Below are 24,032 nucleotides of genomic sequence, written 5' to 3' on the forward strand. Positions count from 1 at the left end.
CCCCACCGCGCCCCGCAGCCCAGGGCCGGCGCCCCCAGTGATCCCGGGGGAGGGGGGGCTCACGCTCTCCGCCCCTACCCCCCCGCCGGCGTCTCGGCCAGACCTTGGATTGTGCGTAAAGCCAGGCAACAGGGCAGCCCTGGGAAGTAGGAGGAAAACAAAGGGGCAGGGGTTGTCGGCGGGGACGGCAGTTTCAGGTAAGGCGGCAGAAGGGAACCTCTCTCGGGGCTAACATGAGAGCAGGTCGCTGCGGGAAGAGAGGCGCTCGTGAGTGGGGCCGTGGGGAGCACAGAGTGGGAGAACCCGCGCTAGAACGGAAGTAGCCCTTAGCCGCGCAGGGCTCCTAACCTTGGCACCTGCGGCACCTCGCCCAGGACCACGTGACGGTCAGGTCCTACCCAAGTTTAAAATCCCCATTCTTCCGCTCCGTCGCAGACCCCGCCCCTCAGGCAGGAGGATCCAGACGTGGTTACGCCCCCACCGCCACCGCCTCCTCCTCCTCCTTCGCTCCCAGTACGTGCGGGGCGGGGCTCTCCGACCAGCCCCAGCCTGCGGCCTCGTTCCTTCCCGCCCTCGCCGGGCCCCGCCCCCCGCCGGGCCCCGCCCCCTGCCTCCGAGTCCCCTGAACGAGTCTGGCCTCTGAAGCGCTCCGCCCCTCCGCCCGGGACTCCGCCCCTCCCGGTCTGTTTGTAAGGAGCTGAGCCTCAACGATTGGTTGGAGTCAGAGACTTCGTTCCCTAATTGGCTGTGGTGCACGGCCGGCTTACCGCAGGACGCGGTGACCCGGAAGTGGTCCTGAGGCTCGGGCCGCGTGGACCCCCCGGCGCGGGCTACCTACATGCCGCGGCCGCCACGATGACCAAAATAAAGGCAGATCCCGACGGGCCGGAGGCTCAGGCGCAGGCGGAGGCGTGCCTCGGGGAGCGCACTTACCACGAGCTGCTGGTGAACCTGAACCCCATCGCGCAGCCCCTGGCCTCTCGCCGTCTCACGCGGAAGCTCTACAAGTGCATCAAGAAAGGTGCTGCGGCCGCTGCGGAGGCCGGTGGTGGCGCGGGCGGCGGGCCCAGGCCCCCCGACTGACTTCTCTGTCGTTACAGCCGTGAAGCAGAAGCAGATTCGGCGCGGGGTGAAGGAGGTTCAGAAGTTTATCAACAAAGGCGAGAAAGGGTAAGCCCCCCCCCCCCGCCGCCGCGTTTTGCGACTCTGGACGGTAGCACGAGTATCCCCGCTACTCGGGAGGTGCTCGGGAAAGTCTGTGAAGGTGGTCCGCCCCTCCGCACGAGGTAATCGGGCCCCGGGTGGGTTCCCTCCAGTACACGTCACTCGCCAGGGCTCGAAGGAACGCCACCGGGAAAGTGAGTTCCGGGGAAAGCGCGCGGAATAAGGCAGCTCAAACAGGGTCGAGCCCAGCCTCCTCCACTCATGGAACGTCTTGAGAGGATTGCGAAGGGCTGTACAGGCTGCAGTGAGAATGCCTTCATGACCTCGTTCTGGCCCCCAGGCCAGGCAGTAAACTCTTCCGAGGACAGGACGAAGCCTCTCGGTGCTTCACGTCTGGAAGTATGCACTGCATTGTTAGTGCTTAAGAGTGGAGTCGCGCTGGGGTATGTGATGCTCAGTGGGAAGTCTGGTCTAGGGCGCGGGGCTTTCTCCCAAAAGATACTGGTCCCAGGCTGGAGAGAGGGCAGTGGTGGACAGAAGCCTGGCCTTCTCTTGGGGCTTCCTAAGCCATGGTAGACTGAGTTTTTATACTCAGAGCTCTGCCGGCCACCGAGGGTTAAAGCCAGGGAATAACATGATTACCTTTACCCTTGTGAAGAGTTTTGTGGCAACTGGAGAGGAGGGGTGGGGGGGGGACAAGAGTAGACAAGGAAGTTGAGCTAAGAGGCTGCCCCAGCGTAGGACAGGTGATGGCGATGGCAATTAGGTTATTGGTGGCTGAAACAGAATTAAAGAGGTTGAATCTGAGAGGACTTTGGGACTTGGAGTGAGGAGGTCTGGATTCCAGCAGAGCAGAGGGCCTATTTAGATGGACCCGGGTTTGCGTGGGAAGATCACGAGTTTGGTGCCTTTTAGATATGGGACACACACACACCAACCCCACCCCCCCGGGCCCCCTGGCAGAACTGTCAGATAGGCAGATGGCCACACAGACTGGAGGCTTGGAAGGGAGAGGCCAGGCAGGAGAGAACAGATTTGGGATTTGTGCGCACATACATGGCACCTGACGCCGTGGCTGTGGCCCAGGTCAGCCAGGGAGAAGGTGCAGCCAAGGGTCAGGCTGTGAGGAGCACTAGCACTGAAAGGCCACTTGAAGGGGTGCCGGCAGAGGACAGCCTGGAAGACAAAAGGAAAGCTAGGAGAGTGGGCCCAGTACGTGGAACTAAGAGCTCTTTCCTTGTGTTTGTCTCTCGCCCCTCTCTGGACAATATTCTTCCTTAGTGTCTTCAGGATTCCCAAGGCCCTTGCCCCAGAACCCTGACACCTTGCCAGCCAGAAGTCCTACCCTTCATTGCTTCCCTGTGACTCTTGGGACAAGCTCAGGCTTCCCAGCCTGGCACTCAAGGCCCCAAGGTTCCACTGCTGCCAGTCTCTCTAGCCTCCTTGTCTGCTTCTATCACTATCCTGGATTTCAGAGCCATCCCAGGCCCCCATCAGCCAGCTCCTGGGTATGTGCAGTCATTCTGACTCTCTCAGTCTCAGATGCTTTCCCCTCCTCCAGCCCCTCCAAAGGCTGCCTGACACCTTCCTCATTAAGCTTTCTGATCCAGAGTCGCCTCCTGATTCCTTTTTTGGCTGGCTCTCGCTCCTTGGTGTCACTCCCATACCTCACCTGTCCCACTGGAATCCCACTTGTCACCTGTGTCGGGTATTTATTTACTTCTTTGCCAAGAACTAGGGCTCACCTCCCCAGAGGAAGTGATCACCAAACAAATTTGCATGCACTTTCAGAAGGTGAGAGATTGGCATCTGGGGTCCTTGAGGGCGGTGAGGGGGGTGGTGGTGGGGCATCTTCTCTGTCCAGAGGTAGCACTTTCAACTGAAAGAGGAAATGGGCAAGTTAGAAATGGTGTTTCTCTCACTATAGGATCATGGTTTTGGCAGGAGACACGTTGCCCATTGAGGTATACTGCCATCTCCCAGTTATGTGCGAGGACCGGAATCTCCCCTACGTCTATATCCCCTCTAAGACGGTAAGGAACACATGCCCGCCCCCACCCCTCCCCGATCTTGGTCATAACTAGAGAGGGTCTGGCATCAGGTTGGTCCAGGCAGGCCACAGTGGAGAAATGCAAGCTTTGGAGTTGAGACTGACGTGGATGGAGCCTTTGCTCTGCTGGTCCCTGGCTCCAGTGTCCTTCTTGGAAACTGGGAACCCCTGCCCTCGTGGACCATGGGAATGAGAAAGGAGGTGTATGAGGATGTGCTCTGTCCGGGCAGTTGCTGAGCCTGTGTTAGTCCTGTTAGGTGGTTGCAGTGCTTGGGGAAGTGGGGGGCTGTTCAAGGGACTGGTAGCTGGCCTGATTCTCACATAGAGATGAGGAGATCATAGGCCCTGCCTTGGGCAACAGCCTCTGAGGCCGGAAGTTCATTCACGCTTGCCACGGGGCCGTGAAGGCCCAGTGTTGCCAGCCCACAGCTTGGAAGTTGGCAGATGGGACATGGACTGAATTGCACATGTCTGAGGGCTGGATGAAGCCAGTGGGTCAGGGTTTTGGGACTCCCCGGCATACAGGTGGTGCCGCCTTTTTCCCCACATGGCCCTTCTTGCCCTCATCCGCAGGACCTGGGTGCAGCCGCGGGCTCCAAGCGCCCCACCTGTGTGATCATGGTCAAGCCCCACGAAGAGTACCAGGAGGCTTATGATGAGTGCCTAGAGGAGGTGCAGGCCCTGCCACCCCCCATTTGAAGGACCTGGGCACCCGCTCCAGAAGCTGCAGGGCTGGCGGTGGGCCAGCTCGCTGCCCCTGGGCGCCCGTGCACGCACCTCTCCCTGGGCCCCCCGCGGCCCGTCTTCCTCCCAGGCCACTCCGCCAGCTCTTCCAGGAAGGCAGAGCTGGCATCTTCACCCTTCGGCACCAGTGCAGACGGTCCCCAGAATGGATTGTGGGGGAAGTAAATGCTAAGACTAAAGTGTGGAGAGTCTGTGGGTGTTTTTTTCGGCGGCAGCTGCTGGTGGGGCCAAGGAGGTGGTAGGCAGGAGAGAGTGGAAGCAGCCTTTCTCACCAGAGAACCCAAAGGACTCCGAGGGTGTTTGGTGCTGCTGCTGGGCCGGCGGGGCTGGTGCCAGACTCCAGCTGAGAACAGACTCTGTGCTGCCCACCCCCGGCTTCCGCCTCCCACTGATGGGAGCTATACCATAAGGCTGCCGGCAGACCCCCTGCACAGAAGCCTGCAGCTGGTGTTGGGGACACCCCCATTCCTCTTTCCTCCTTCCCCTGCCCCTAAGGGGCTGAAATGCCACTGGGAAACTTCTGGAAGCAATTTAGTCACGTACACAGCACATCTGAAGTACACATATGAAGCGGAGATGAACCCCCGGCCAGCTCTCCTGCTTGCCATAATGACCCCGGTGACCCAGGCCCTTCAATCATCTCAGGCTTCAGGTGCCTTCCTGCTCTCCAAGACCCAGCACAGGGCTTAGTGGGGACACACAGCAACTGAGCTCCAGGCACCGTGGAGTCAACTGCAGAGAGCTTGGGATGGAGGGTCGGATCCAGTTTCGATTCCGAACTATCTCCTTTACAAGCTGTGAGTCCCGTAGGGCAAGTCAGTGCACCTTCCGAGATCCTCGAGCACTGCTTCCCAGTAAGGAGGGTGCAGGACTGGATATATTTTTGTGTAAAAGCCTCTGGCCCAGGGTCTGGTGGGACACCCCTGGGTCTTTCTGTCACCCAGTCAGAGATGCAGCACACTGAGTCCTCTCTCGGTGCGGTGGGCATGCAGTAATTCCCTGTCGGTGAAGCCAATAAGTCAGGTAAAGTAAGGAGAAGGCCTGTGAATATATTTGCTCACTTATAAAACCAGGGCACTGGGTTTGAACCCAGACTATTTACAGTGGGGAATGGATACATACAGTCGTGAGGAAGAACCACGGCTCAGGCGCCAGGTGCTGGCGGGACTGGAAGCGACCTGGCTGGGGCAGGGTTGAAAGACGTCTGCGTAGCTGGCCAAGTGCTTTGCTTCTCTGTTGGCTGCTATGAAGTCACTGGCATACAGAAACAGGGCAGCGTAGGAGGACAGAGGCCCGTGTCCCTACCCTTCCAGCCAAGGAGCCAGCTGCCCGGCACAGATGGGCTCCTCTCCCTTCTTGGCTTCTGTCCATGGTGGTGCTCAGCATTTGCTCTGAAATGAACCACAGTCTACTGAAGCCAACCACCCCCACGGAGACAGAGCAAAGCTCGTGGGTGGAAAACCCCTCTGACAAAGTTCCTTCAAGGCAGGTATCAGAATATGATGCGCTTGCCATCTGCTGGGTTCTGCTCCATGGGGCAGTAGGGACACTTCAGCCTGCAGAGGGAGGAGAGTAGAGAATGTCTCAGGGGCTGGCCAGCAGGGGAGCCGAGCCAGGATGGGGCAGAGCACGGGGAACTTACTTTCCTCCATTAATGAGCTTGTTGAGGGCGTCCCGGGAGATCACGTGGCCACAGATCAGCTTGATGGGAGGGTTGGAATCGGAGGTCTGCTGCCGGAGGATGGGGCAGGCGAACACTGAGTGGTACCAGCACTTCATGCCGAGTTCGATCTCAATCTGGGGAGGCCAGAGGAGGGGTGAGTCCCACTGCCAGCTGTGGCTGCCCTTCCCAGGGCCTTCTGCTTGCCCCCCCCCCAAGCCCCCCGCGCCGGGCCTCACCGGTAGCTCGTCCTTGTGACTCCAGACCCCCGTGCACTGCCTCTGCTCAATCACAGCCTTGATGTTCATCAGCACAGGCAGCGCCACACAGCCAGAGGCAAAGCTGTGGAACAAAGAGCAAGGGCTGCAGTGGCGCAGACCCAGAGCCTGGCACACCGTCCTCGGCCTGTGTCTTAGGGCGGGGTTCTAAAGTGGCACATGTCAGACTGGTCCTTGAAAGTCTCCCCAGTCGCTCATAAAGCGCCACATAGGTAGTTATGTGTGTCCGACTCTAGAGTCATTCTAATGCACCCCCGAGTTTGACGACCTATGGGAAAGACAAAAGAAAGATCCAGGGGGCAGATACCAGCTCATCCAAACCACTGGAATGCCACTTGTGTGATGGGGACAGTGATCAGCTTGAAAGGGCCCCAGCCTGTCCGCCCCACCCTGCTGTCATGCACCTCTGTGACGGGTCATCATCAGTAAGGGCACTCAGACCCGGGGCAGATCCTAACCTCACAGGGACTCCAGCAGGGGCTGGGCATTGACTGGCTGGGATAAACACCTATGCTGCGCCCGAGAACCGTCCTGAACTGTCCCTGGTGTTCCGGCTGGGAAACACTGTTCTTTAACCAGAATTCTTCCCCCTGGGGTGGGGCAGGAGGGGACGTGCCACTCTCCACTGTGGTGCAGGGTGGGATTCTGGGACCAGGTCCACATGCTCTTTAATCCCCATCAGGCCCTGGGCAAGTCCACGCTTGCCTGGGGCCTGTGTGTTCTGTCATCTATAAACCAAGCGTAGCTACCTGGAATTCCCAGGGCCTCGTGGAGTCCTGAGAACATCACCGTAAAGGAGCCTCCCAAGGGAAAGGTCTCCACACATGCTACCCAGGCACTTCCCAATCTCCCCGATGGCCGGTGGTCGGAGAGGCGGCGAGGCTGCAGAGGCTCCTGTGGTAAGTCAGGGCTGAGGTGGCAGCAGCACAGAGACCTTATTCAAAAGACCTTACAAAAAGGGAACCTTGACCCCACCACTGACCTTGCAGTGACGTCAGGCCACAACTCTTCCTAACCTCAGTTTCTCCAACTGTGAAAATCAGGTAACTCCTGAGCCAATTTAGGTCTGAAAGAACCAAGTACTTCCCCTGGCACACGGAATGGCCTCCACAGACTGTTTCCCTTGAAACCACTCTCCCACTCGCGCTGCCCCCACGGGGCTGCCAGTACCTGACGCTGAGGGGTGACTCCACCGACAGCCCCAGCAGGGAACAAGCGTCCCTGGTGAAAGTCTCGCAGATCTCTGCCCAATGGCTGTTGTCCAGGAGGTGGCAGTAGGGCGACTTCTCCAAGCCCAGCCGCAGGTACACCAGGCTGCCCATCATCACCTGGATCTCTGCGGGGCAACCAGGCACAGGTCAGGGCAGCAGGGGGAGCGGGCAGGGGCGGCGGGAGGGCAGAGGGAGAGCAGGCTGGGCCCCTCAGCTCCCAGGCCCCTGAGCAGCAGGACCAGCCTGCAGAGATGCCCTCAGCCAAAACTGGTTTTCGCTAAAGTCCAGTGTGGAGGTGGAGTCTCGGGGCTGCTGCTGCAGGACAAGGACAAGAATCAGCCGCAGTCTGACATTCTCTTCCATCCTTCCAAGTGCACCGAGGAGCGAGTCTCAGGTTGGTGCTCACGTTTTTCTTCTCCAACACTAGCTACTCTCCCTTTTAAAAAACTCTCAGGTGGTATCTAGATTTACTAACTGACAATGCTTGGTTTTTATGATTTCACAAAATGTGAGGTAATAAACAGGGAGGAGTGGAGCTAAAAAACCAGTTACTACGGGTAGGAGTGGTTACTAACAGCAAGCATCTGGAAGGGGAGACTCCAGTTACTGCGGTCTGGAAATCCTGGTGGGATGGAAGGGGGCTGTGGAGAGGCGCCAAGTGAGTCTTAAGGAAACGAGTGGGCCGCTGCTAGGTGGGAGAGCTCAGGGCTGCAGCGCAGGGGCGCACATGGCCCTGTGCGCTGAGTGTGGGTGTGGCACATGGAGGGTGTGCCCGGCCTGAGATGAAGCTGGAAGGGTATGGCAGAGGGGGATGCAGGGTGCAGGGGGAGAGACCTGAGTCTGGAGTTCACCTGGGAGGCTGTGAGGGAGGGCTCAGAGTTCTCAGGTTGGGGAAAGGCATCCTGGTTGCAGCCCCTCAGGCGGGGCAAGGACTCACACCCCAAGCCCTGACCCCTGCTAACACCGACACCCACCGGAGCCCGGCAGCCCAGAGCCCAGCCCCCTGAGCACTCACCTCGCTGGTGCAGCCGAGCAAATGGCTGAAAGTGCCGGGCATAGCTGAGGGCCTCGAGCTGCTTCTCGGGTCCGCCTGCCAGGAGGCGGATGAAGTGTAGGCGGTGCAGCTTGAACTCCAGGGAGCTGTTGAGCTCGAGCAGGCGCTGCCTGTGGGAGACGGCCCATCTGGGAAGAAAGGGAGCTGGTGGGGCAGGAGAAGGGACCCTGGTGGAGCCAGGAGGGAGAGGTGGGCTCCAAAAGCCCAAGGGCTGGAGGCGTGTTAAGTACACCACATGATGGGAAGACCACAGACGGCCCCGTCCCCGCACTGGCCCACCCGAGGGCCAACTTACTCCAATGCCGGCCCTAGGTCTTGTTCGTGCAGAGCTTCCAGGATTCGATTCAACTCAAGGAAAGGCTGCTTAAAGTCCAAGTCCACGTTCAGTGTTGATTCCTGTGGGGAGAGTGCAAACCCACCGCTGGAGGACTGTGTTTCCAGAATATTCCAGTTGTGGAAGGCTGAGTGTTGCGGGCTGGCCTCCTTGGAGTGCAGACTACAAAACCCAGCCCCAGGATCTTAGAGACCTGTGTTGAGTAGCATGGTAAGAAAATTATTCTTCAGTCCTCTTAATCATATTGAGAAAATACCCTTACTTCTACTGCTCGTGTGTTTTTAACACTTAACAAGTGCCACTTTGTCATGTTACTAATCTCCCTTTTCAAGAAAGCGATATCAGGCCTCAACTCAGAACCCTGGCAGGCAACCGACCCCAGCTAGAGATTCATGACTTCACTTGCCATCGTATATATTTGTGAAGCTAGCTTCTATTGATGGCAGGGGCAATGATTTCCCCTCTAAAATCAGTGTATAGAAAGCATGACAGGAAGCAAATCGAAAACCAACCACGAAGCAGAAGCAGAGGAGGCTGCTTCTAGCACCTACACAGCGAGGCCATTACCTGGCACAGCTCCTCGGCGACGCTGAGCATGCCTTGCTGGTACAGGTGCTCCACGATGGCCGTCTGTAGGATCTGCTGCTGCTTCTCCCGAGAGTCCCACACCGCGTCGGAGACCACACCGCAAATCTCCGAGTCAAAGTTCTGCCGAGGACAAGAGACAAGGCCCTGTGACTCAGCGTTCTCATTTCCTGCTGAGCCCTACCCCTCACCCCCCACCCCAGACACCAGCCCTGGGCTTTGCCCACCCCCCGCCTGAGGCTGCCCACACGCTCACCCTGTCGATGGCTTTGCCCACTCGGGAGACGCTGCTGTGAATGTCCTTGTGGTCCGAAGCCAGCTTCTGCACAGTGTCTTTGATCTTCCGGCAGCACTGTGACATCACCAGGGAGAGGGTGGCTGACAGAGGGGTCCCCTGGAGGGCTGCAGGGAAACACTGGCGGTGAATCAGGACACAGAGCAGCACACCTGGTCCCTCCTGGCTCTCTTCTCAACACCAGCCTGGAGGCCCAGGACGCAGCTCCAAACCCCAGGGTGAAAGACCCTGGCTTCTGTCCCAGGTCCTGCCACTCTTTAACCGCATGCCTTGGAATTGGTCAAGTGGGCCAAGTGGCTTCATCTCTCGGTTCATTCATGCAGTGAAAGGACCTGCCCTGTCTGTTGCTGTGAAATGTAGATTCGGCACGTCCTATGGGAAAGTACTTTATTTTAGCTTCTTTAATCCTCCCCACCATGCTCTGCAGTGGACACTGTTAGTATCCCGTCCTGTAGCTGGGGAAGCTGAGGCCATGACTTGCTAGGTGACGGCAATGACAGAGCTAAAACACCTGCTCCTCACCACCACACCAGACTCTTCACTGTCTTGAGTCAGACGCCACGTGCAAGGTGGCTTTGGGCCATAAGGCACTGTCCCCATGTTAGTGCCTCTTACCAACCCAGAGATACTGCCGGGGAAGTTCAGGATATTTCTGGCTCAGGACTCCCAGCCTGCAGCGGTTTCCACTGCCACGGCTGGGCTAGAACCAGACCCACTGCCAAGAGCACATGGGACTCGGAAGAGAGGAGGACAGACAGAGCATCCGCCCCTTCCTCCAGCCCAGCACCAGTGCACCTTCTTTAGATGGCAACGCCTTGGTTCAGGGAAAGAAATGTGACCCAAGAGAGCCAGGGAGGGTCTTAGCTCCAAGACCAGAAGCCCTGGAAGAGACATGCATTCTACCAAGTCACTGAACACACGGAATGGGAACTGGAGCTGCTGGAGCACCGGGACCTCCTCGGGGTGGGGGGGTTGGGGGCACTGCTCTGAGAATGAGGACAGTGTAGATTGAGGGGATCACACAGGCACTTGGATCCAGGGGGGTCTGGACATTTTAGTCACCTGAGTCCATGAATCCAGTGTCCCCCACTCCTGCCTGTTCATTTAAGCTGGTCTGAGCTGGGTTTCTGGTACCTGTAACTGAATGCCTTCTGACAAATACCACCAGGAAGCGGGGGTGGGGCCTCACACAGGGAGATGGGCAGCCCCCCGACACCTTTCTATTAAAGTAAGCTCCAGGCCCACCATGGGGCTTAAACTCATGATCCCAAGATCGAAAGTCACGTGCTCCACTGGCTCAGCCAGCCAGATGCCCTGAAACCAATGCCTTTTAACCTGAAATCCCCAATCTTCCCTGCCCAAGGACCCCCCTGAAACCAGGAGCGCTGTCAAACCCTCATTGGAGAACACACGGTCTCCCTGTAAACAGCCTGCAGCAGGCCACCGCCATCTGTCAACCAATGGCACCGCACAGTGTTTCAGCCCCGCAAGAGGAACCCACCCTAAGGCCGGGTTAACCTGTCATCGAAGCAAGGACCCCAGCCTGGCATCTACCACAGCATGGCACAACCACACGATGCGATGGGAAGCAACCAAGTGCAAGAACAAGGCAGAATTCTACGTCGTGAGACAGAACATTCTCCAAGACAAACTGGAGGAGGAAAAGCAAGATGCAGGAAGGCATGCACTTGAGCCTAGGTGGGAGGGGTGACAGACGCACATGCCACCTCCGTGTGCACACAGATGCTGTCTGGAAGGGCACCCGAGACACTGGGCACAGGGGTGACTTTGGGGAGAGGCACACAGGAACGGGGAATCAGGGAGAAAGGGAGACTCACTTTTCACTGTAAGCTCTTTTGACCTTGAAGTCTTTTCTATGTGCATGCTTTCTTTAAAAAAAAAAACAAAAACAGAAACAAAAACTAAAAGGAAACAAACTCTACTTCGTAGATTTATTTTTCACAGAGGCTCAAGGTATAGCAATTCCAAAAATACTTTCTATGTGGTGCTGGGAGTCAGGCTTCTCACTGTTGCAGAAAAGAGATACAGCTATGGATGGGGGAGGTCTGGGAAGAACCCTGTGATAGGGGACTGAAACTGGAGGTATCAGTATAAATTCATGGCCTGCAACAGAGATCTGTCTGCTAAAAAACCAGAAGCAATGACACCTCAGTAACAACCCAGTTCTTGGGTTCCAAATATAATATTCCACCCAAAGAACATCTCCTTGCAAAAATTACTTACACCAGGAACTATCTTAATTTGCCAGAAAGTTAGGAAGTGCTAAATAATAATAATAATAATAATAAATAAATAAAAAGGATGGGCCATGTGAAAAGGACGTCGGAGGAGAAAGAACACAAAAAAGAGTGCAACACTAAATATCCACATGTAAAAGAAGGAAGTTGGACCTTCCACCGTATCTAAAAATGAACTCAAAATGGAGCAAAGACCCAAGTGTAAGAGCCAAAACTACAAAACTCTGAGAAAACGCACAGGTAAATCTTCGTGGCCTTGGATTAGGCAACGGTTTCTTTCTTTCTTTCTTTCTTTTTTGAGATTTTATTTCTTTATTTGACAGAGAGGAAACACAAGAAGGGGGAGTGAGAGAGGGAGAAGCAGGCACCTGTAGAGCAGGGAGCCCAACGCAGGGTTAAAACCAAGGACCCTGGAACCATGACCTGAGCTGAAGGCAGACACTTAACAACTGAGCCACCCAGGTGCCCCAAGGCAATGGTTTCTTAGATAAGACAATAAAAATATCAGGAGCCAAGAAAAAATAAATTGGACTTCATCGGTATTACAAATTTTCATGCTTCACTATCAAAAAAGTGAAAAGACTACCCATGTGACAGACTATCCAGTGTGGGTCTAGTATTAAAGAATATACAAAGAATTCCTACAACTCAACAATAAAAAGAGAAACAACCCAATTAAAAAATGGGGAGCAATTTAAGTAGACAGTTCTTCAATGAGGAAAAACAAATGGTCAACAAGCTCACTCATGAGAAGACGCTCAGCAACATCAGTCACTAGGAAAATGCAAAGCAAAACCACAGTACAACAGCCCTTCATACCTACTAGGATGGCCATAATCAGAAAGACAGATAAAAACAAGCCTTGGGGGCACCTGGGTGGCTCAGTTGGTTGGGCGACTGCCTTTGGCTCAGGTCAGGATCGAGTCCCACATTGGGCTCCCTGCTCTGCAGGGAGTCTGGTTCTCCCTCTGACCCTCCCCCTTCTCATGCACACTCTCGCTCTCTCTCTCACAAATAAATAAATAAAATATTTATAAATTAAAAAAAACAAGCCTTGGTGAGGATACAGAGAAAGTGGAACCCTCATGCACTGTTGGTAGGAACGAGTAAATTTTTGCAGCTACATTGGGAAAAGTTTTCCTGTTCCTCACAAAGCTAACAGAGTCACCACATGACCCAACACAGAAAAGAATCAAGTACTGATTCATGGTACAACAGGTATAAACCTTGAAAACATGCTCGGTGAAAGAAGCCAGACACAAAAGGTCACACATCGTAGGACTGCATTTCTAGGAAGTATCCAGAACAGGTAATCCACAGAGAGAAAGTAGGAAAGTGGTTGCAGGGTCTGAAAGAGGGGGAGAAACGGCATGACTGTTAGTGGGTAGCATGTGTGTTCAGAGTGATGAAAATGTTCTGAAATTAGACAGTAGTAATAATGGCACAACTCTGTAAATATACTAAAAATCAACTCAAAAACTATACACTTTAAGAAGGTAAATTTTAATTATAGATCAACTTAAAAAAAAGGACATAGGAATCAGGGGTGACTGCTGGTCAAATCTAAGACAATTTAAGGATCAAAATAAAGAATAATTGTAATAGATTATAACCCAATGATAAAATAAGAATCTATGTGGTGTGAGGGCGCCTTGGTGGCTCAGGGGGTTAAGCATCTGCCTTCGGGCGCAGGTCATGATCTCAAGAGTCCTGGGATCAAGCCGCACATTGGGCTCTCTGCTCAGCAGGGAGCCTGCTTCCCCCACCCCATCTCTGCCTATCTCTATGCCTGCTTGTGATCTCTCTCTCTGTGTCAAATAAATAAATAAAATCTTAAAAAAAAAAAAAGAATCCACGTGGTGTGAACTGACAATAAGGGAAAAAGCAAAGTCGAATGCCAACAACAACAGCTGATCCTTCAACAATATGGGGGTTAAGGGCACCACACCGTGCACAATCAAAAATCTGTATGTAACTTTTGACTCCTCAAAAATGTAACTAATAGCCTTCTGGTGACCAGAAGCCTTACAGAGAACACAGTCAATTGACACATATTTGGTATGTCACCTGTGTTATATACCGTATTCTTATAGTAAAGCTAAGAAAAAGACAATGTCATTGAGAAAATAATAAAAAAGGAAAATACATTTACAATTCTGTACTGTATTTACTGAAAAACAAATCTGCATGTAAGTGGACCCACAAGATCAAACCTATGCTGTGCAATGGCCAATATGAAGGAATGACAGAGCAGGAAAAGTCACCCATGTTGCTTTCTAATAACCGATTGAGGCAAGAAATCATCCCTGGATCAATGTGCTCAAGTACAATAAAGCGCACATTTACATAGGCTCAAAGCATCTCCCCTCAAATTTCTTACTAATTAACTGTAAAGAAATGTTTTTTTAAAAAAAGATTTTATTTATTTATTTGACAGACAGAGATCACAAGTAGGCAGAGAGGCAGGCAGAGAGAGAGGAGGACCCTGAGACCATGACCTGAGCAGAAAGCAGAGGCTTTAACCCACTGAGCCACCCAGGTGCCCCTTAACTGTAAAGAAAAGTTAATTTTACACAAGGAGAACCTGGCCGACACCATCTTAACCAAGTGATCACAGTTCACATCACCAATCAGGGAAAACGAGCTGACACCTTGTACCTCCTGATATGATGCCCTGAGAACCAGATCACTTCCAAAGGACTCCGCTGCCCAAGATGCAACACCTGGGTGAGGAGGAGGACACAGCAGGCAAGCCCAAACCAAGAGATAGTCTGCAAAATCATTGGCCTTAGTGCTTTGAAAACGTCAATGTCATGAAAGAAAAAGGCAAGTGGGAGAACTGTCCCAGGTTAAAAAACCAAAGATGAGACATGTGAAACTACACGCAGCACCTGATTTTGGATTGGATCCTTGAATGGAGAATAAATAAAATGTTTTATGAGTGGTGCCTGGGTGGCTCAGTCTTTAAGCGTCTGCCTTCTGCTCAGGTCATGATCTCAGGGTCCTGGGATTGAGCCCCGAATCGGGCTCCCTGCTCAGCGGGAATCCTGCTTTTCCCTCTCTGACACCCCCTGATTGTGTTCCCTCTCTCACTGTCTATCAGATAAATCAAAATCTTTAAAAAAAAAAAAAGTGGTTTATGGAAACTACTGGACAGTGACAAAACTGAAGAATTGAGCTATATTTATTAGGTCATAATATTGCATTAATGTTTAACTTCTTGATTTAATAATTATATTGTATTTACGCAAAAGAATGCCCATGACCTTAGGAGATACACACTGAAAGTTTAAGGGCAAAGTGGTATGATAGCTGCAACTTACTTTCAAGTAGTTAAAAAGTAAGAGTAGGCAAGAGAAGTGATAAAGCCAGTATAGCAACGTATCAGCAGTCAATGTTTTCTATAAATCTGAAATGATCTCAAGGTGTCTTAAAAATTCAAAGTAGAAAAGCAAATGGAAGACAAAACATAAATGAAAATCTAAATGAAAATAATCTTAGGTAAACTAGCAATTTTTTTTTTTTTTAAAGATTTTATTTATTTATTTGTCAGAGAGAGTGAGCACAGGCAGACAGAGAGGCAGGCAGAGGCAGAGGGAGAAGCAGGCTCCCCGCTGAGCAAGGAGCCCGATGTGGGACTCGATCCCAGGACGCTGGGATCATGACCTGAGCCGAAGGCAGCCGCTTAACCAACTGAGCCACCCAGGCGTCCCAAACTAGCAATTTTTTAAAAAAGATTTTTATTTACTTCATGAGAGACACAGAGAGAGGGAGAGGGAGGAGCAGACTCCCCGCTGAGCAGGGAGCCTGATGTGGGACTCAATCCCAGGACCCCGAGATCATGACCTAAGCTGAAGGCAGATGCTTAACAGAGCCACCCAGGCACCCGGTAAACTAATAATTTCTGTTGGGCTTTTTGAAATAACTTAGAATGACTCCCATTACCCCAATGAAGGAGGCCTCCGCATCCACAGACTAATGTCCAAACTGTCATCCTTCTAGAAGCCTGTCACCAAGAGGCCTTGGGGGCTCCCAGGCCTCTGGGGAGGCAGACCAGGGACTCGGGGCGGGGGAACACTCACCTGCGCTGGCCAGCTCAGCCCGCAGCTGGCCCACATAGTGTAGGAGCTCCTCCAGGCTCTGCTCGCAGTGCTGCCCATAGGTCAGGAACTTCTGCAGGACCTTGTCCACCTCCCTCTCCACACTTGCACACTGCTCCATGGCGACCTCTGCCTGTGGGAGGGAGGGGTCAGCTGCATCAGGCCCCACCTGGGCCGGGGGGGGTGGGGGCATGCTGCGGAGGGCTCCCAGATCCCCCTCACAACACCCATGTCATTTATCAATGCTCAGCAATTCCTGGCTTAACACAGGTGTCCACGGCACCCATCACCCTGAGCCACGGTGCCCCAGAGAGACCAGGCAGGCACAAAGACAGGTGTTTTAAATCATGGTGACAAAATTACTGTTCCCAACTCTTTTCATTCTATAATCCCTGGTCATCTCTTTTTAATCAGAAGAGAGAGCAGGCCTCACACAGTCCTCAGCAGGCAATACTATCTACTAGAAATATGTATGAATACCGCCTATTTTCGTATCTCATGTATGTTAAGCACCTTCTCTTCAATTAGTGGACTTGGTTTTCCACATACTACAGTGATAGAATGCCCGAAGGCAGCCCCTGAATGGCCAATAACTGAAAACCCAGCCTAACGAACAGGTGCCGAGCACGTGGCCCTGATAGGCTTTGTCCACCATTCCACCCTCTCCCCTGCTGCTCACCCTGTCTGGCCAACCAGAACCGCTGGTCCCTCCCAGCTCTGGGCTCGGGTTCATGTGGCTTCCTCTCCCAGATATGCTGTCAGCCCTCCCCTTGTCAACTGCTCGAGAAGCTGGCTTATCCTTCCCGAGTCAGCCCAGAGACCACCTCCTCCAGCAGTCATCCCTAGCCTGCTGCCACCGGGATCCTTCCATTTGGCACCCTTCTGTTTCAGTTTTGATCACCGGGTAAGGACCAATCTGAGGGGCCACCTCCCCCACCAGACTAGAACATCTCTGGTTATAACGCACGCTTCCCTCCTCATTATGCCACTGTAAAGAAAGCTGACTTTTCTGGTCCCACCAACAAGGTGCCCTTCCTAAGTCCCTTCCACTCTGGGCCACTGCTCTATTCCAGAGCAGCCTTTGATGGTGACCATGTGAACATCCCTCAAAATGCTGGTGACAGACTTCCCTCCCTATATTTCCATCTAAAGGATTTGAAATGAAGGATCCTTTCAAATGTTCAAATCTGGCCAGCTGTCCATTGTCTCAAAGAAGGGTACAGAGTAATATCAGAAGACTCCCATGGCCAGTGTGATCACTGGGATGCTCCCAGTTTCACCAGACTCCCCATTCCCACCAGCACCACCAGTCTTGGCCTCAACCTCCCGGCCCAGCCTACAGCCACCATCTCCTTACCAGATGAGGGATGAATGATGGGGAAATAGCAACCCAGGGCCTGAGATGTGTTTCTGCCCTCTCTCCTTAAGCTGATATCTTCACACTACAATCTGTAATCATAATCATGATGTCCAGAAGACATGTCTTCCTCTTCATGATCCCTGAGCAAATACCCTATAACTGAAAATGACCCACGATGGGCAAAATACACCAGGGACTCCTGTCTGAAACAGTGTCATAATAATAATTACTACTGCCATTATTAGTTAACATTTCATTGGGGCTTATTATGTGCCAAGCACCATTCTAATGACGCTGCATGCATCAACTAATTTATTTAATTCTTACCAAAACACTATGAGGTAGATGTAGTTATTAGATCCAGATTACAGATAAGAGAATGAGACACAGAAAGATTAAATAACTTGCCCAAGGTGACACAGCTGGGAAAGGGAGACCTGGGAAGTGAAGCCAGGCCTTTTGGCTCCAGAGCCCTTCTCTGAAGCACTCTGCATCACATTACTCTCTGCACCAGCTCAACAGCCCACCACCTCACCAGGAAGGGAAAGCGGCCAATATCTGTGGTTGGAGTAAGTGTATAGCAGCGATTAATGAAGACAGGAAACATGAAGTCAATCACAGAGCCTGTGAGATGATCACCTAGGAAAGCCGGCAGCACAAGAGAAATGTGTGCCAAGAGTCTGGGCCCCAGATCACAATTTATCAAATATAACTACAGCTCAAGAAAGGTCAGGACTTCACCAAGGTCAAATAGACTGGCCCTGTCGACACCAACTGATGAAAAGGATGATATCAGGGAAGCCCAACTCAGCATCTTGGACATATTAAAGAGCTCACGAATGGGATGTTTGGGTCGCTCCATAGATTAAGCATCTGCCTTCGGCTCAGGCCATAATCTCAGGGTCCTGGGATCCAGCCCCGTTGGGTTCCCTGCTCAGTGGGGAATCTGCTTGTCCCTCTCCCTCTGCTCTTTCCCCTACCCATGCTTGTTTCCACTCTCTCAAATAACAAAATCTTAAAAAAAAAAAAAAAAAAAGCTGGGGAAGGAGATGCATACGAGGATTTTCTTTCCTTTTCTTCTCTTTTTTGAAGTTTTAATTTATTTATTTGACAGACAGAGATCACAAGTAGGCAGAGAGGCAGGCAGAGAGAGATGGAGAAGCAGACTCCCCACCAAGCAGAAAGCCCGATGCAGCGGAGCTTGATCCGGGGATCCCAGGACCATGACCTGAGCGAAGGCAGCCGCCTAACCAACTGAGCCACCCAGGTGCTCCTAGGGTGTGTCTTTAAAAAAAAAAACAAAAAAAAAACTATGCCTACAACAAAAGACACATGCAAACACATCAGAGTGGTTTCCTATGGTGGGTGGGGGAGGAAGAATGGAGATAAAAGGGAATACATCAATAAATACAGAAGAAACAAAGGCCCTGCCTGAATCAATTAAATGTATAAGGAACTGAGAAGTGTGATTAACTCAATAAAACATCTAAAATAAAATAAAGAAGCTGGGAAACCAGAACTTCTTGCAAGTATCCCACTCAGAAAGTCCAGGAGGCTAACTCAGTCTGTCTGTCCATGGTGAGCCACTCTGCTTGAACCCCACTTGGCCATCCTCACTAGGCACTAGGGTGGATGAGTGTGTGAGTCTGTCTGTGACAACTTCATGATGAATCCAGTGGAATTTCATGTCCATTTCAAGCACTCCTCCCCCAGAAATGTACCCCATACATTTCTGTACAGAAATGACCCACCAGGAGGATTCCTCCAAAACAACACATCAGATGCTGTCATCCCTTGACTTAACACCACATGGCTTGACACACAACCCCTGTGTGATTACACACTCTGAGTCCTCTGCTCTGTGTCCTCGGCTCTGTGGCACAGTAACTTCCTGTCGACAGGTCTCCCCTGACTAGACAGTGACCTGCTCAGGCCTGGAGGCCAGTTTTTTCCTTTTTCTCCCCACGGCACCCAGCCCAGGGCCTGGGCCTCGTCCACAAGGGTGTTCAGTGAATGCTTGCTGATTAAATGAGCATCTACTTCCTAACTCTTGGGCTAGGGGGCTTGGGCTCAAACCTGCTGGGGGGAATGACAGGAAGAGACAAAACTGAAGTATTACACCCCCCACTAAGGCATGCATGGGTTTTGTCCCCAGACTTCAGCATCCTGAAACAGAAGGGGCCCTTCTGGGGCTAAAGGTAAGAAGTTTGTGCAAATCACAGACACAGAACTGGACACAGACACAGAAATCAACAAACAGCCTCCAATGACCCAACTCTTACACTTCTGCACCCCTCAGCTCTATCCATTCTCCACTCTAGTCACCACTCCTCTGCTTAAAACCCAATAGATTCTTACTGTATTCAGAAGAAAATCCCCCCTCCTTTTTAAAAATTTGTTTTTTTAGGGGCACCTGGATGGCTCAGTGGGTTAAGCCTCTGCCTTCGGCTCAGGTCATGATCCTAGGGTCCTGGGATCAAGCCCCACATCGGGCTCTCTGCTCAGCAGGGAGCCTGCTTCTTCCTGCCTCTCTGCCTACTTGTGATTTCTCTCTCTGTCAAATAAAAAATTAAATTAAAAAAAAATTTGTTTTTTTAGTATTCTCTGCACCCAACGTGGGGCTGGAATTCAGGACCCAGAGATCAAGAATTGCATGTTCCTGTCTGAGCCAGTCCAACGCGCCCCCCTCCCTTTTTATGGCCTCAAAAGCTTTACTGGAGTCAACTCCCAACCACCCCTCCAGCCTCACCTACCACTCTCCCCCCTCACTGGCCACACTCCAACCATACTAGCGTCCTTTCTGTCCTTGACAGGAGTTTATTTCTGTCTCAGGGCCTTTGCACAGACTGTTCCCTCTGCCTGATACACTCCTCTCCGAAATCTTCCCAGGACTGGCTCCTTATCAGGGTCCAGTGTCCATGTCAACTCTTCCGAGATCTATCTGACGCTGGCCCCTCTGCTCCACTCCCACGCCAGACACTCCATCTTATCACTGTTCCTTTTCTTCAGGGCACATCTCTAGTTGAAGTTTCAAATCTTTCTTCTGTCATTAACCAAAACTAGAGAGAGGGCAAAGCCCACCATTTCCCCTAGGCTGCAGCTTCTGCTAGGAGCTTCACCTGCATTAACGTGCAAATGACTGGCAAACTCCGCCTCATCCTTCCAAAGACCCCGCTCGAATGCCCTGTCTGGCCCCCTCATCCACACCGGGTTACCTCTCCAGCTCCTGGTCCCCACGCCCGAGGACTGAGGAGAAAGCCAGCCCAGGGGCAGGCTGGGGCCGCGGCTTGGTGGTGGGGGAGGTGCTCCGGAGAAGGCCCGGGGCCTGGGAGTCCGGCCGAGCTGCCGCCCCCCGCGCCCCCGTCGGCCGTCCCGGGGCACCTCGCCCTCCGCCCGCACCTCCCGGCCCGGAAGCCAGTCAGCTCTCACCTGGTCCCCGCAGCTGGGACCGTGGCTTCCGGCGCGTCCGTCATCGGAACCGGAAGCCGCGGCGGTTGCTCGGCGGATTTGGACCCGCCCACTCACGGCCGCGCGGAGGGGTGGCCGCCCCGCGGATCAGCCGCTTCCGGTCCGATCGCCGCGCTTCCCCCTGCCGCGCGGCTAGAGTGGAGTCGCCTGAAGGCGACTGCGGCTGCGGCTGGAAGCCCGGCCTCCCGCCGTTTGACTGTCGCCCGCGGGCTTCCCCCGGTACCCACAGCCGCAGGCGGGGGCCGCGACCCTCCATCCCGGCCGGAAGGAACCGGACCGACCCACGTGCGCGCCCGCGGGAGTGCGCGGGCTTGGGGGCCCGGCTTCCCCCTCCTCCCCCGGGTCCCAGCGCCCCACCTTCGCTCTCGGAAACCGAAACCCGAAAGGACTCTGCCTTCCCCGCGCCCTGCCTTTCGCCCTCCTGCAGTGAAGACAAACCCAAACTGCAGAGTGCATGCTAGGAGTCCAAGGGTTCAGCTTTCCTGCTATGGCTCCTTGGTGCCGCCTTTGAAATAGCAGCTGATCTTTAAAAGAAAAGTCGTTTTTTTCCTACCCGGCCTCGCTGGTCCCCTAAGCCTGTACTTGATCTACCCACTGGGTATTCAACAGAAGGATTTTGCTGGGGGTCCCAGCCTCTGTCTTGCCGCCCTCCGTGACCGATCTCCTTGGGGGCCGAGGGGGGATTGCATAACCGTTTTAAGGAGGAAGGGTAAAGGTTAGGAAGGAAGAGAAAGGCGGTGACCCCAAACGCAGGGCAGGGCTCAATTCACGATCCTCCCAGGCCCCCTTGCTATGTAGGGGAGGGGCAGAGAAGCGCCCTCCTGCCCCCATTTCCCCCGCAGGCCTCAGGGACTTTGACTAGAAACAGGCTCTGTCTCTGTTCCCCTGACTTCCTTCTCCCTGTTGGGGTCAGCTGTCATTGCAGAGCAACCTCCCCTCCAACCCTCTAGGCTTCCTCCCCGCCACCCCACCCCCAAACGCCCTTGCTCAATCTTGTTTTCTGTATAGCGTTTGCACAATCCAGTTGTGTTTTCTTTATAGCATTAGGCTCGAAATCCTGTGTTTATTCGTTTAGTCTGTCTTCCTGCCCCTAATGCGAACACACACCGCTTTTAGGATAAAAGCATCACTGCTGTATCCCCAACACCACGTGCTTGGGACAGAGTAAGACCTTAAAAATACTCCGAGGTAGCCAATATGCTCTATTTTAAGAACGAGGAAACAGCGGCTCCAAAACCTTACGACACACACCGGGAGGAGGGCGGTCCGCGGCCCCGGGGAGCCCGCGGGGGCGTCGTCGGAGCATCCCGGAGACGCCTGTCTGGGCACCTCGAGCCTGGGTGGTCCTAGCCAACGCCGGGGCCGCGGGGGAGGAGAGTTGAGTGAACCCTGCCTGGGGCCGCTGGCTAGGCTGAAACCGCCACCAGGCCCGCAGGACCTCACAGACCTGCCCGAACGCCCTAGGCTTCTTCCTGTGGGGAAGCCCTAGCCTGCTTCACAGCCCAGGTGGGCGTGTGCAAAGTCTGGCTTTTCCAAGGACTTTGAATGTCCCGCCCGCGCGCACGCGCAACACACACACACACACACACACACACACACACACACACACACACACACACACACATTCACGCGCGCGCGCGCGCGCGTACACACCCATCGGGCCATTCCACCTCTAGCTGTCATTGTCGTCCACCCCGAAGGTGGCTTTCCTTGCACGGCGGTTTTGTTACTTCTCAGCGTGCACCGTTTTCTTACGCAGATGATACCGCCAATCTTTGCTCGTCGTGGCTTCTGTGGGGTGGGGCTGCTTTGAAGCAGAAGAACTTATCGGGTCTCCACTAACTCAGTAATAGTCCGTTTCATCTTTTGCTAGTTTCCTAGGATTTGATTTTTTAAAAAATTTAACTCCTCAATACATGTCCACTTCATTTTGCAGGGGGTAGTGCAAGGTATGGCTTACTTCCAACCCCCCCCCCCCATAGTTTCTGCCCAGTTACTCCCATACCTCTTATTAAATGATCCTACCTTTTCCTCTGGTTTGGAAGCCTTTTATCATAACATTAAGATTTTCTGTAGAATGGAATCTATTTCTGGCTCTTCATTCTTTCCATTGAGATGTCCTATTATCTTTACATGGATGTCATATTGTTTTACTTGCTACTTTGTAACATATTCTAATATGTGGAGGGATTATTCACAAAAAGAAAAAAAAGGTTATTGAGAAAGCAGATCACTGGTTGCTGGGGAGGGGGCAACCGAGACATGGGAATTTGGGGGTGTGATGGAGCTATTCTGTATCTTGATTTTAGTGTTGGTTATGCAGCTTTCTGTATTTGTCAAAGTTCTAAAAACTGTATAAAGGAAGCATTTTCCTGTATGTCAATTATACCTTAATGCTGGCGGGGAGGTGTGTGTTGGGGGGGGGGGACCAGGTACACAGAGAACACACCAGCTTAAAAAAAAAAGAAAAAGGGTTCGTGGCAGACAAGTTCTGGCGTGTTCTCCGGAAAATACAGCTCCCTTGCTTCCCTGAGTGAGTCGTGGAAGGCCAGGCTAGGAAAAGATGGCCCCTGCCCTGATAGCTGGTTGGGGTTAGGACAGCAGCAGCTGCTGGCCGTCTGTGGAGACTGGGAGCATCGGGCCTCAGCCCATGGAGCTCAAGTTGCCTGCTCAGTCCTCTTCCTTCCACCCTCCAGGTGGCACCCAACCAGTCTGCTCCTTTTCTCTGTTTCTGCCCCTCCTTGCAAGGCCTTGGTTCAGGCCAGGAGCAGCTACATCATTTGCAGGCTCTGGAGCAAAATGAAAATGTAAGGCTCCTTGTTCAAACATCATTAAGTTCAAGATCCAGAAGTCCTGGGGCGCCTGGATGGCTTAGTCCCTTAAGCATCTGCCTTTGGCTCAGGTCATGATCTCTGGTCCTGGGATAGAGCCCCCATCAGGCTTCCCGATCAGCAAGGAGTCTGCTTCCCCTTCCCCACCCCCCCCCCACCCCTGTCAAATAAATAAAATCTTCTGAGTGTGGTCCTGAGTTGTCACACAGGTCACACACACATGAAACTAGTCCTGGTTCTGGCCCTCCCCTTTGGCTGCCTGAGGGACCCACTCACAGCCTCAAGTCCTCCTGTTCCTGTTTACCAGTCTGTCTAGGGGCTGCCTTGCCTCCCCTCAAACCCTTTTAGACAGGACGGACCCTCCCTCCCAAACTGCCCCACCCCTCCATGTTCAATGCCAGGCTGATCCTGAATGCCCTCCTCACACGCTGCTCCTGAGGAAATCCCCACAATCTCCCTTTCTCAGAGAAGTTTATCCCTGTTAAAGAAAAAAAGCAAGCATGACATTTGTCAAAGAGTAGTTAAGGACTACTTTATTCCAGAGGCGTTACTGTCATAGGAGGGGGAGGTTTGTAGTAGGGGAGAGAGAGTGGGCTCAACACTAAATACGACAAAGAAATGCAGAATTTACCGCCAAGGA

General features: G+C 53.1%; 2 protein-coding genes across 6 annotated transcripts; one reads left to right on the forward strand and one right to left on the reverse strand.

The window, feature by feature from the left end:
* Nucleotides 1-717: 717 nt before the first annotated feature.
* Nucleotides 718-4,137, forward strand: NHP2 (NHP2 ribonucleoprotein). The gene is made up of 4 exons (XM_080803433.1): nucleotides 718-1,021; nucleotides 1,101-1,170; nucleotides 3,092-3,197; nucleotides 3,788-4,137. Exons 1-4 carry the CDS (start codon nucleotides 856-858, stop codon nucleotides 3,911-3,913), a joined length of 468 nt encoding a protein of 155 aa, XP_080659559.1. The 5' UTR covers nucleotides 718-855; the 3' UTR covers nucleotides 3,914-4,137.
* Nucleotides 4,138-4,478: 341 nt separating this feature from the next.
* Nucleotides 4,479-21,223, reverse strand: RMND5B (required for meiotic nuclear division 5 homolog B). Of its 5 annotated transcripts, XR_013966813.1 has the most exons (11): nucleotides 20,523-20,576; nucleotides 15,716-15,866; nucleotides 9,337-9,482; nucleotides 9,063-9,203; nucleotides 8,457-8,557; nucleotides 8,123-8,289; nucleotides 7,067-7,232; nucleotides 6,646-6,806; nucleotides 5,858-5,960; nucleotides 5,601-5,755; nucleotides 4,988-5,514 (listed from the first exon to the last, which is right to left on the reverse strand). XR_013966813.1 is itself a non-coding variant. In XM_080803437.1 (10 exons), the coding sequence occupies exons 2-10, from the start codon at nucleotides 15,852-15,854 to the stop codon at nucleotides 5,451-5,453; spliced, it is 1,182 nt and encodes a 393-aa protein (XP_080659563.1). In that variant the 5' UTR covers nucleotides 15,855-15,866; nucleotides 21,115-21,223; the 3' UTR covers nucleotides 4,479-5,450. The 5 variants fall into 5 exon arrangements, 4 of the variants coding, with proteins under 4 accessions (XP_080659563.1, XP_080659561.1, XP_080659560.1 ...); XM_080803437.1 differs by lacking the exons at nucleotides 6,646-6,806; nucleotides 20,523-20,576 and adding an exon at nucleotides 21,115-21,223 and having other exon boundaries at nucleotides 4,479-5,514; XM_080803435.1 differs by lacking the exon at nucleotides 6,646-6,806 and having other exon boundaries at nucleotides 4,479-5,514; nucleotides 20,523-20,820.
* Nucleotides 21,224-24,032: the final 2,809 nt, after the last annotated feature.

The sequence above is a fragment of the Martes martes genome (genome assembly GCF_963455335.1).
Source record: "Martes martes genome assembly, chromosome: 5".
Lineage (NCBI taxonomy): Eukaryota > Metazoa > Chordata > Mammalia > Carnivora > Mustelidae > Martes > Martes martes.